Source organism: Nomascus leucogenys, chromosome 22a, assembly GCF_006542625.1.
Source record: "Nomascus leucogenys isolate Asia chromosome 22a, Asia_NLE_v1, whole genome shotgun sequence".
NCBI classification, from domain to species: domain Eukaryota; kingdom Metazoa; phylum Chordata; class Mammalia; order Primates; family Hylobatidae; genus Nomascus; species Nomascus leucogenys.
In genome coordinates this window covers 69,550,119-69,561,720 of record NC_044402.1, presented here as the reverse complement: position 1 = coordinate 69,561,720, position 11,602 = coordinate 69,550,119, and the positions used below count along the sequence as shown (strand labels likewise).

Below are 11,602 nucleotides of genomic sequence, written 5' to 3'. Positions count from 1 at the left end.
TACTCATAGCCAGAAAAGCCTTTCTTTTTTTCTTTATTTTATTATTATTATTATTTTTCAGCAGAAGTGCTAGCAAACAGAAAAACGTATTGATACCAGAAATAAACTCTGGTTTGCAAATTAAACTTGAAATTCTTGAGAAAGTCTGCTTCTCAGCATTACCGAAAACTATAATCTTTGGGCTCACTTACCTATCATATGCCAAAAAAACACGGATTTTTATATCCAGTAAAGCAATGCATTTGAGCTTTTCCTTGTGTTCATAGTAGGTAACTGTAGGTTTTTAATATCAGGACCACGTCCCAAAGTTGCCCATCTAATTGCTCCTCTTAAGTAACTGTATTCAACAAGGTACTTTAAGATCAAGCGACTTAAGTGAACTCTGGAATAATTTAAGAAGGCCCCCAAATTTCTAATCATTTTAAAACATTTTATAAATAAAAGTTATGATCTGCAACTGGCCTTAAATAAGATTGCGGGACACGTTTTGTGTTTTATTGTTATCATTACCATTATATTGGGGATGCATTCAAGTAATTTACAGATACTTTTCGCACGAATGCCCTTATTGGTTAGGTGGTGAGCTGACTCTGGGAGCCCTGCCTGGATTTCAGGCAGCCCTGGGCAGAGGGGCAGCCTCACTTCTGCTCAGAGTGGGGCTCATCTGTGGGTGTGAAGCCACTCCCGTGTCTTTGGCAAATGTCAGGCTCCTTTGCCCCCCTCACTGCTACCCAGCTGCCAATCCCATTCCCAGCCTTTTAGTTCTTTAGGCATTTTCCTTTTCTCTTAGTAGAAAAGAAGTTCCAGTAAAAATACCAGAAGCCACATTCTCAGTATTACATCAGCTTTTCTCTCTTTTTCCTTTATCAACTCCCAAAGAGGAGTTGGGGCTGAGCTGTCTTACAGTTGAAACTTGATAGGCCATGAAGTGCTTTCAGGAAAAGTGATTTGTTCTTTCAGAATCCCTAATTCAGTCTTGTGATGCCCCACAAGCTGTTCTCAGTTTTTTGTTCCACCCTAGAGCCCAGATAACACATTTTCCATGTTTTCCAACATATAAGTCTGTGGTGAGCCTTGGGTTGTATTTCCAAATGTCTAGGGTTTCCTAAATGTCAGAGATTCAGGCCACTTCAGTTTTCAATAGCCCCTTGCAAAGTGAAAGGCTGTCATAACAAGGTTCTTGTTTTATAAAATTTTGCATTTAACCTACTAGTGAATGTAAGGCAGAATATTGCAGTATTATGCGTGCACAAGATAATTTCAGGATTAGAGAAGATACCACAATTAATAACACATTGGAAGTAGTGTGTTCTAATACTGGGGCACTAATTTTAAGTTCCACAACAGACATCTTCTTTCATTCCCGCCAGCGCGTTTCTGGGACTTTAGTACAGACAACCTCATTTGGAGATAATCTCAAAAGTCTACATTTGAGGGCCTTTGTGAATATGAGGCCCCCTGCCACCTGCAGAGACCTTTTCTGTGACCTTTGCTGTCCTTCGAGAATGTGTCATTTGCCTCTGAGTTTTGAGGCTGGGTTAATATTTATTTCACATTTGTTTCAAAGAAGATTGTATTTTTCCCTCTTTATAGAGAACTCTTTAAATACATGACGTTAGGAAACCAGTTACACTTGTTTCAGCTGAGCTGAATTTTTAGGGGAATTGTTGCTTTGGTTTGCTCTCTCAAGCATTTCATTTCAACAAATACTCTCTATATGGCTATAACCCTCTGCATGGCTGACGCATTACACAGGCTTCAGGTGTTGGAAACCTGTGCAACATTTATTATCTTAGACATGGCTCCCCAGTGAATACCTCGGTGGTAATCAAGAATAACATTGAATAATCCTGACACGAAATCTTGTGTCTTTCTACCATTCATCTGCCTCTGGTAGTCTTGACCTGGCAGTGGAAGCTCTGAGGCATGCTGAAGCAGTTTACTGGGCTCATTGTTCCTGATTGACAGGACATGCTGTTTGTTGACAGAATGACATCGTGGTGCAGAGTGAGGGCAGGGAGGTCATTCAGCATGGTGGGGTTTCACACAGCCAGATGGATCAGAGGGTGGCCAAGGGGGTCTCAGTTAAAAAGGGGTTTTTGAATTATTTTCACAGCAGTATTTGTTGGTGGGAGGAGACAAAGAATAAAAAGGAAAGAAAAATAGATGAAGGTATTGGAGTGAGAGGGGGATTGTAAAGTAGTGTTTTAGTGTTTTGTGTGGTTTCCACTACCTTTTCAACTCTCTTGAAAACCCTCAATTCTACTTTTATTTTTCTTGTCTTCACTCTGGCTGCTGATGGATGTTAATTAACCTTCATATTTCTCTATAGTGATCCAAGGACACAATCTTATTGTCACAAAAGTGACAGCAATTTTATACACTTATTCAAATCCTGTTTTTTGAGATAGGGTCTCACTGTTGCCCAGGCTGGAGTGCAGCAGCATGATCACACTCACTGCAGCCTCCCACTTCAGCCTCCCAAATAGCTGGGACTACAGGCACGCGCCTCTATGCCTAGCTAATTTTTTTTTTTTTTAATTCTTAGTACAGATAAACCCTTGCCATATTGCCCAGGCTAGTCTCAAACCCTTGGACTCAAGCAATCCTCCCACCTTACCCTCCCAAAGTGCTGGGATTATAGGCGTGAGCCACCGTGCCAGGCCCACTCATTCAAATCTTTAAACCACTTGTAGTGCGGGTGATAGGAAGGGCATTTGTGCTAGAGAATTCCTAGTTATGACTTCTCCACCTTTGCTTTCCTTCTGTTTGACATCAGAACTTCTGCTTAGAGTGACTCCAGATCCTTGGATGTAGTCTCATGGATCTTGCATTCAAAATGAAGTTACGGCATTCTGGGGGTTTGAGGGAGAATGTCCTGTACTTTTTTTCCTGTTGAGGCAAAGCCTTAGGTGGAGCTTTCTCAGGGCTGAGTTGAGGGGACAGAAGGGATTCATCAGTGAGGGCATTTCACACCCTCACGTGGCCTTTCACTTGATAGCGTCCAGATCGGATTGGGTTTTTTTTCCTTTGGTTTGTCACGGTCCTTGGAAAGAAAGATATGCTGGCTTATGTTGTTATGTTTAATCTGCAGGGAAAATGAGATCATTAGAAGAACCTTCTTGGGGCTGGATGCGGCGGCTCACGCCTGCAATCCCATCACTTTGGGAGGCCAAGGCGGGCTGATCACTTGAGGCCAGGAGTTTGAGACCAGCCTGGTCAACATGGGGAAATGCTGTCTCTACTAAAAATACAAAAATATTAGCCGGATGTGGTGGCGCGCACCTGTAGTTCCAGCTGCTTGGTAGGCTGAGGTGGAAGGATCGCTTGAACCCGGGAGGCGGAGGTTGTAGTGAGCTGAGATTGTGCCACTGCACTCCAGCCTGGGCAACAGACTGAGACTTTGTCTTAAAAAAAAAAAAAAGAAAAGAGAAGAAACTTGGCCCTTTGGCGGGTTATGGAATAGTGGGCCACCCAGCAGGAATAGTTGAACTCAATTCACAACTTTGACAGTTGCTGCCAATGTAATCAGATTATAGAAATCTGGAGAATTCTAGACTTGGGAGTGCAGTGGTTTCAGAAATTATAATCTACTTGAGAACTTCCTGAAACCAGAGGGTGTGGGAACTCTATTGTTATAGTTTGCTTAGGTCATCCTCCCAGGGAAGCAAGCAGGGTGAAGGATGATGGAGAGTGGACGTGGACATGGAACGTCAGATGTACCAATTTCTGCACCCCTGAAGCCTTATAGTCTTTAAGAAAGACTCTTTTAATATTTCGTTGTGTTCTCCCCTCCATATTCTATTGTTTATGTCAATTATATTGGCACTATTTTTACACGGTAGAACTGGGACTTCTCTGGTAATGAACAGAGCTCTGTCATATAAGGGACTTTCAATGAACACTTACTAAATGAGTGAATAATAAGTTAACCAATAAGTAGAGGAGAATAAATTTTTGATGTCTTGAAAATAAGTTCAATTTAATTTTGGTTATGATTTTTTGACATCAGAGGAAAGACAGCTGGGTAAATAGACCTTTCCAAATACTTTAATGCAGTCATAGATTTGTGTCTTCCTGAGGGGCTGTCTATAGGCAGGTCTTACTTTATTCAGAAATAGTGCTGTCCAATAGAACTTTCTGCAGTGATGTAAACGTATATCTTCACTCTCTCATATTGTAACCACCAGTCATATGTGGCTATTGAGAACTTGAAATGTGGCAAGTGGCTAGGAAAGCAAATTATTAATTTTATTTTATTTTAATTAATCTAAAGATACATTTAGATAGCCACAGGGGGTTAGTGGCTACCATATTGGAAAGCATAATATTAAAGGGAAACATTTACACCAAAATTTATATATTTGTAAACTAACATTAATAAATGAAATGCAGTATCATAGGGCTATGAATTCAGGAAGTGTTGTGCATTTTCTGTAAAGTTATCCTTCGTGTAGGTTTAAAAAATGATGTAAATGTTCTTTTTCCTTACATGAAGATGGTTGTTATAAATTCTTAGAACCTGTGCCTAACTCCAGACGGTGTTTATTTAGACATGAGCAACACCACATTCTTGGCCATCTTATCTAGGATTTTTGTCAGAGAGTGCTTAATAAATGCTGATAACCTTGACTACAAATGTGTATTTTCCATATGGCAGAGTTTGATGATTGCCAGATATGGGGAATTTGTGACCAGAAGTGTGAAAGCCGACCTGGCCATCACCTGTGCCACTGTGAAGAAGGGTATATCTTGGAACGTGGACAGTATTGCAAAGCTAATAATTCCTGTGAGTAAATTATGAACACCTGTATCTCTGAACAGTAAACAGATTCTAATAGCTTCTTTCCTTCCTTCTGATGACAACAGAATTATCAGTATTTATGCTGTTGGCAGGGCTTTATCATTACAAATCAGGGATGGCTCCGACTGCCTAGAAAAATTGGTCAACATTAATTTTATACTTTGATTTTTAAGGACCAATTTGTCGATTAATGGTGACCATTATTAATATTTTTAAATTGGTTGCTTGTTTACTTTGCCTAGGCTATCGTGTCACCCACCTTTAACTGTGGAATAAATGCTATGCCTACATTTGATTGGCTTGGACATTTAACTTTTAATTAATTACCTGCCACAAAAGTAGGTGACAACTATCTATAGAAATAATTTTCACAGTGTTCTTGCAAAATTTAGGGGTATTTCCAAATGGACACGCTAAATTTGGATTAAAAATTTTTTGAACGCCCTAACTCTGGGTAATTTGTTGGAATCAATGTAAGAGTATGTAAAGTAGAGAGTAGTACAGAGTAGTACAGAAAAGTCATGGAGAAAATCTGCAAAAAATAGATGAGCGCTTCAAAGCATCTTGTTGCTGTTGATTTCTCTGGACGAAGGTCTCAGTATAAACTCCTATTTTCCAGTAGTTATTTCACACTTGATTTTGAAGTGTCTTTGGTGTCTTCTGAAACTTAACTGCTCCCATGACTGAAGAATGGCCCATTTTCTACTTGTTTTTGTGTAGAAATACCTGATTTGCTGTGGAGTAACTTTAAGGTTCAGTGGATTTTTAACAACTCAATGTGTTTATTTTTGCATAGGTAACATATTTATATGTTCACAAATTTTAAATTATAAGAAGATATGTAGTGAAATGCCTTCCTCCATAACTATTTCCCTCTGCATGGTTTTCACTTCCTCTTTCCTATGAGTAACTGCTGTTTCTTTATTTTAGTTCTAGAGATTTTTTAGTGAATAAACAAGAATGTACAAATACAGATATTTAACTGTATTTATATATCTATATATGGTAGTAAACTATATGCACAGTTCTGCATCTTGTGAATGTACTTATTTTCCAGAGCTTTCCATATCAGCACATGAAGTTATTTCTTAATTATTTTATTTCTTTATTTCTTTCTTTATTTTTATTTATTTATTTTTGAGAATGAGTCTTGCTTTGTCACCAGGCTGGAGTGCAGTGGCACCATCTTGGCTCACTGCAACCTCCGTCTCCCAGGGTCAGGCAATTCTCTGCCTCAGCCTCCCGAGTAGCTGGGACTACAGGCGTCTGCCACCACACCCAGCTAATTTTTGTATTTTTAGTAGAGACAGGATTTCACCATGTTAGCCAGGATGGTCTCGATCTCCTGACCTCATAATCTACCCGCCTTGGCCTCCCAAAATGCTGGGATTACAGGCATGAACCATCGCATCTGGCCTTATTTATTTATTTTTGAGATGGAGTCTTGCTCTTGTTGCCCAGGCTGGAGTGCAATGGCAAGATCTTGGCTCACTGCAATCTCCGCCTCTAGGGTTCAAGCGATTCTTCTGCCTCAGCCTCCTGAGTAGCTGAGATTACAGGCCCCCACCACGATGCCCAGCTAATTTTTGTATTTTTAGTAGAAACGGGGTTTCCCCATGTTGGCCAGGCTGATCTCGAACTCCTGACTTCAGGTGATCCGCCTACCTCAGTCCCTCAAAGTGCTGGGATTACAGGTGTGAGCCACTGTGCCTGGCCTTAATTATTTTTTTATAATGGCACAATATTCCTTTTTTTATGTTCATAATTTAACTAGTCCTCTACTGATGAACTTTTATATCATTCCTTATCTTTTGCTATTGCCAATAAGACTGCAATTAATACCTTGTTCCTATATCATTTTGCATACCTGTGAGTAAACAGACAGAACAGATTTGGAACCACCATTACCATCTTTTTCAGAGGGATTTCCTGGTAATCTTTAAAATGTCTTCCGTGTTTAACAAAATCTAAAGTTGCACATGGGGCTAAGGTGCCCATATCATTAAGGAGTCTTGAAAATATCTGAGAAATACTCTCCTCAGTGTCATTGAAAATGCATTGGACTAGCATCCAGAGTGCTTGAATTCTTACCAAATTCTTCCTAACTTACTGAGATTTTGGACACTTCATTAAGCCTTTTTGTGCCTCAATTTGCCCTTCTGTAAAATGGATAGAATGATAGCTATCTGTCTGCCTCAGAGGTTTATGTTAAAATCAGGTAAGACAACGTAGAAGATAGCATTTGAAAAAGCAGAAAGCGTATCAGTTGTAAGCTACTTCACCATCCTTGCTCACCTGAAGGAGTGGTGGTGCCTTCCTTCTTCGCATTTAGTTGGCGAGGCCTCCATTATCTTCTCCAATGGTCGGGATTTGTTAATTGGTGATATTCATGGAAGGAGCTTCCGGATCCTAGTGGAGTCTCAGAATCGTGGAGTGGCCGTGGGTGTGGCTTTCCACTATCACCTGCAAAGAGTATTTTGGACAGACACCGTGCAAAATAAGGTAAATAGAAATTTCAGGAGCTGAATGGAACCCTGAGCACAAAGTGTTGATAGCTTTTCACTTTTAGAGGGAGTAGAGGGGAAAGTTCCTTTGTTTTCTAACAAAAAAGGCCCTTGAGATATTTTATGTTAATCAGCACCTTTTCCATGCTATACTATTACATGTGACCTATTAAACAAAGCAGTCTATTATATGGATTAGCCTTGAGCAACTTTTAATTTTATTCGAAGTGGAGTCCAAGAGCCTAATTAAAAGAAATAGTAGACATTCTTTCAAAACTGGATAGATATTTGGTAGTAATTTTTGAAATTTGATCATTTAAAATGTAAAAAGCACACTGCTTTTCTGGATGATAAAAATCAGATTTTTACCTGCATCTTCTAAATGGAACTGTAATTTGGGATTGAGTAACAAATATTGACAGTATTTTGTTTAATGGCCAAAATTTTGTTCCACTGTCTTATTTGGAAAGTGTGATGGGTTTAATTTCATCTTGGAGTAATGCAATGGAGATTTTTGAAACATAAATTTCAGAAACTCTTAAAGAGTTATGGAATTTTATTTATTTCTTCTTGCATTTTATTATACCATTAATACAATTCTCATTTATTTAAATGATAACTTGCATGAAGTTTCTGAAAATTGAGAATTTAGATTTTTAGCAATTCTGATTTGATTATAGCTAAAAATAATCAAAACAAACCATGTAGTTAGTGATGCTGAAGAAATATAATAATTTTGGTTTTTCTTTCAGGTTTTTTCAGTTGACATTAATGGTTTAAATATCCAAGAGGTTCTCAATGTTTCTGTTGAAACCCCAGAGAACCTGGCTGTGGACTGGGTTAATAATAAAATCTATCTGGTGGAAACCAAGGTCAACCGCATAGACATGGTAAATTTGGATGGAAGCTACCGGGTTACCCTTATAACTGAAAACTTGGGGCATCCTAGAGGAATTGCCGTGGACCCAACTGTTGGGTAAGTGATGTGAAAACATATTGATTCCTGTATTTTTAGAATTTTCTCTCTCCCGCTATACACTGAACATCCACTGGATTAATCGAAGGCTCATTCTGATTTCTTTTTTTTTTTTTTTTGTTTTTGAGACGGAGTCTCGCTCTGTCACCCAGGCTGGAGTGCAGTGGCACGATCTCGGCTCACTGCAGGGTCCGCCTCCCGGGTTCACGCCATTCTCCTGCCTCAGCCTCTCTGAGTAGCTGGGACTACAGGCGCCCGCCACCACGCCCGGCTAATTTTTTGTATTTTTAGTAGAGACGGGGTTTCACCGTGGTCTCGATCTCCTGACCTCGTGATCCGCCCGCCTCGGCCTGCCAAAGTGCTGGGATTACAAGCGTGAGCCACTGCGCCCGGCCTCCCATGTCTATTTTGTGCCCTTATTTATAGAAGCTTTAAGAGAGTTTATTAAATATAATCCTATTTGAGGACATGTCACCCAAACACACCTACTGGTGTACTAAAAATACTTGTTGTTTTGGGGCTATGAATTTTATTCTTGGTGTTTGCCACGTTTTCCTAGCTAAGAGATTGGATTCTGTGTTCTAACTCAATCTAATAATATTATTACAACTAAACATTACTTACGTTTCATTATTATTAAGATGATTACTCTAACATGAATTAGCTGTAAAGATTTTTAAAGATGGATGTTGGAACTATTCCTTTCAGAACTTTCTTGATACAGGCTGGGACTGAGATATCAATGCTAATATCTCATTACAAGTTGTTCAGTCTGAATCAACCCAGCAACACCGATAATGATTTTCTTCAGGTTTAAATTTAAATTTCCCAATCTTCACATTTGAGAAGTGTTATAGGAGACTTAGCTTTCTCCTAGAATTTCACAATTGGGTCTTAGGACCCTTGGATAAGCTTTAGGCTGTTTTAGTCTTGGTGAATGATGATTATTCAGTTCTACTTCATTGTATCAGCCATCCTTCCTTGAAAATGATGGAAATGTTCTCTGTGCCTAAGAATGGAAAACTGAGGAGCAAAATGGCTTGATAGCTTCTTTTAAAAGGTATTTGTAAGTTTTCCTGGGTGTAAAAAAGAGAAGGAAAGGACAAATAAAGGAAACAGAGGAGAAAGTTCAGAAGGTGAATATGAATTTTTTTTTGAGACAGGTTCTTGCTGTGTTGCCCAGGCTGGAGTGCAGCTGCACAGTCACGGCATGCTGCAGACTTGAGCTTCTGGGCTCAAGCAATCCTCCCACCTCAGCTTCCTGAGTAGCTGAGACTATGGGCAAGTGCCATCATCCCCAGCTAATCTTTTAATTTTTGTAGAGATGGGGTCTTGCTATGTTGCCCAGGCTGGTCTCGAAACATGGGCCTCAAACGATCCTTGTGCGTTGGCCTCCCAAAGTGCTGGGACCACAGGCATGAACCACTGTGCCTGGCTGGCTGAATATGAACTTTTAGACTGCCATATTAGTGCATCGTAATAGTTGCTATTTGGAACTGTTGACGCTCCTGATTGACCCCCACAGTCTCTTTAAAAAAAAAAAACAAACAAAAACTGAATTTCCCTGTTGTTTTATACTGTGGTTCTCTAATCAGCTGGATAAAATTTCCATTGATCCAAACACACTATTAAAAAAAAAATTCCCAGGTAAACCTGTAAAATACCAGATTCTTTCATCTTCTGTTTTTCTCTTGTAGTTATTTATTTTTCTCAGATTGGGAGAGCCTTTCTGGGGAACCTAAGCTGGAAAGGGCATTCATGGATGGCAGCAACCGTAAAGACTTGGTGAAAACAAAGCTGGGATGGCCTGCTGGAGTAACTCTGGATACGATATCGAAGCGTGTTTACTGGGTTGACTCTCGGTTTGATTACATTGAAACTGTAACTTATGATGGAATTCAAAGGTAAGAAGTATTTTTTATGGCTTATGGCTTTATAAGTTGCAGGGAAAGTGCATAAAATGGCTGGAGAGAAATATCAAAGGACCAGAATTAAAATATTGCTTTGTCGGTGGACATGATAGGTTTAATGACCTTTGTACTGACATTTGCATGAAGTGACCTGCTCTGTTTTGTTAACTTTTCTTGTGTCCCATAACACAAGAGGTAAACGCTCATTAAATATAACCTCCAGCATTTGTTCTTTGATTTCTCCTCTCCAACTCTTCCCCCAGTCCCACATGATGCACATTATTTTCATTCACTCCTAAGTTCATTTGTGCTTTGTTTCTCAAGATCACTTTCCCTTTTAATTTTCTAACCTTCCCCCAATAATTTCATGTTTTATTAGGTATTTGATGTTGCCTACTGGGAATTAACTGGATTTTACTCTGCTCTTATATATTTCAAATTTCAAGGAGAAATTCTTTGTATTGTATTTTTACCTGGTATACAAAGATACTTAAATGGCAATATTTGAATGTAGAATATGGCTTTCTTTTTTTTTTTTTTTTTTGAGATGGAGTCTCACTCTGTCACCCAGGCTGGAGTGCAGTGATGCGATCTCGGTTCACTGCAACCTCTGCCTCCCAGGTTCAAGTGATTCTCCTGCCTCAGCCTCCTCAGGAGCTAGGATTACAAGAATACACCACCATGCCTGGCAATTTTTGTAATTTTAGTAGAGATAAAATTTCGCCATGTTTCCCAGGCTGGTCCCAAACTCCTAACCTCAAGTCATTCACCTGCCTCAGCCTCCCAAAGTATTGGGATTACAGACGTGAGCCACTACACCTGGCCGAATATGGCACATTTTTTTTTTCATCTTTTTACTCTGATTACAGCTAACTATAACTTGATGTAAAAAAACCTATTTTAGATCCTCTCCTTTTGGTATTTTCAAAAATTGGGTAAAACATGTTCTTCAAATTTTGACCCAAAATATTATTCTTTGTGGATTCAGCAAATAGGCTGGTTGACTTAAGTTTTCCCAATGACTTGATTTTATTGTTTTCTCAATGAAAGCAATATTATAGTTTTGTTTCCTCTTGTATTTCCATTTTGTAAGGATAATATCACAGTTTGCCACTGGATTATATGTCTTTGGAACAATCTCTGCTTGGTTAAATAAAGTATTGGGTATTAATGTGACTTCCTATCACTGAAACTGGCTTCCATAAGGAGAATATGAATAAATTTTATGAAAAAATGAGCTAACCCAATAAGTCACATAAAATAATTGTGAAATTGCTTAAATTTGTTCTCTTTGGGATGTTTTAGGGTTATATTATATAGTCTAACTTTTGCTGAAGTAAAAAAAAAGTAAAGCATAAAAGAAAAATCAATGGAGTTTTGAAAAGATTTGCGTGGTTTGCTGGCTGTG

At 39.0% G+C, this 11,602-nt stretch overlaps 1 protein-coding gene across 1 annotated transcript in view; it reads left to right on the top strand.

The window, feature by feature from the left end:
- LRP2 (LDL receptor related protein 2) overlaps positions 1-11,602 on the top strand; it is a 225,602-nt gene that overhangs the window by 72,761 nt on the left and 141,239 nt on the right. Inside the window, exons 10-13 of the mRNA XM_030802651.1 lie at positions 4,661-4,789; positions 7,137-7,306; positions 8,061-8,284; positions 9,982-10,188. Coding sequence (XP_030658511.1) covers positions 4,661-4,789; positions 7,137-7,306; positions 8,061-8,284; positions 9,982-10,188 — 730 coding nt within the window. The remainder of the gene's footprint in view (positions 1-4,660; positions 4,790-7,136; positions 7,307-8,060; positions 8,285-9,981; positions 10,189-11,602) is intronic.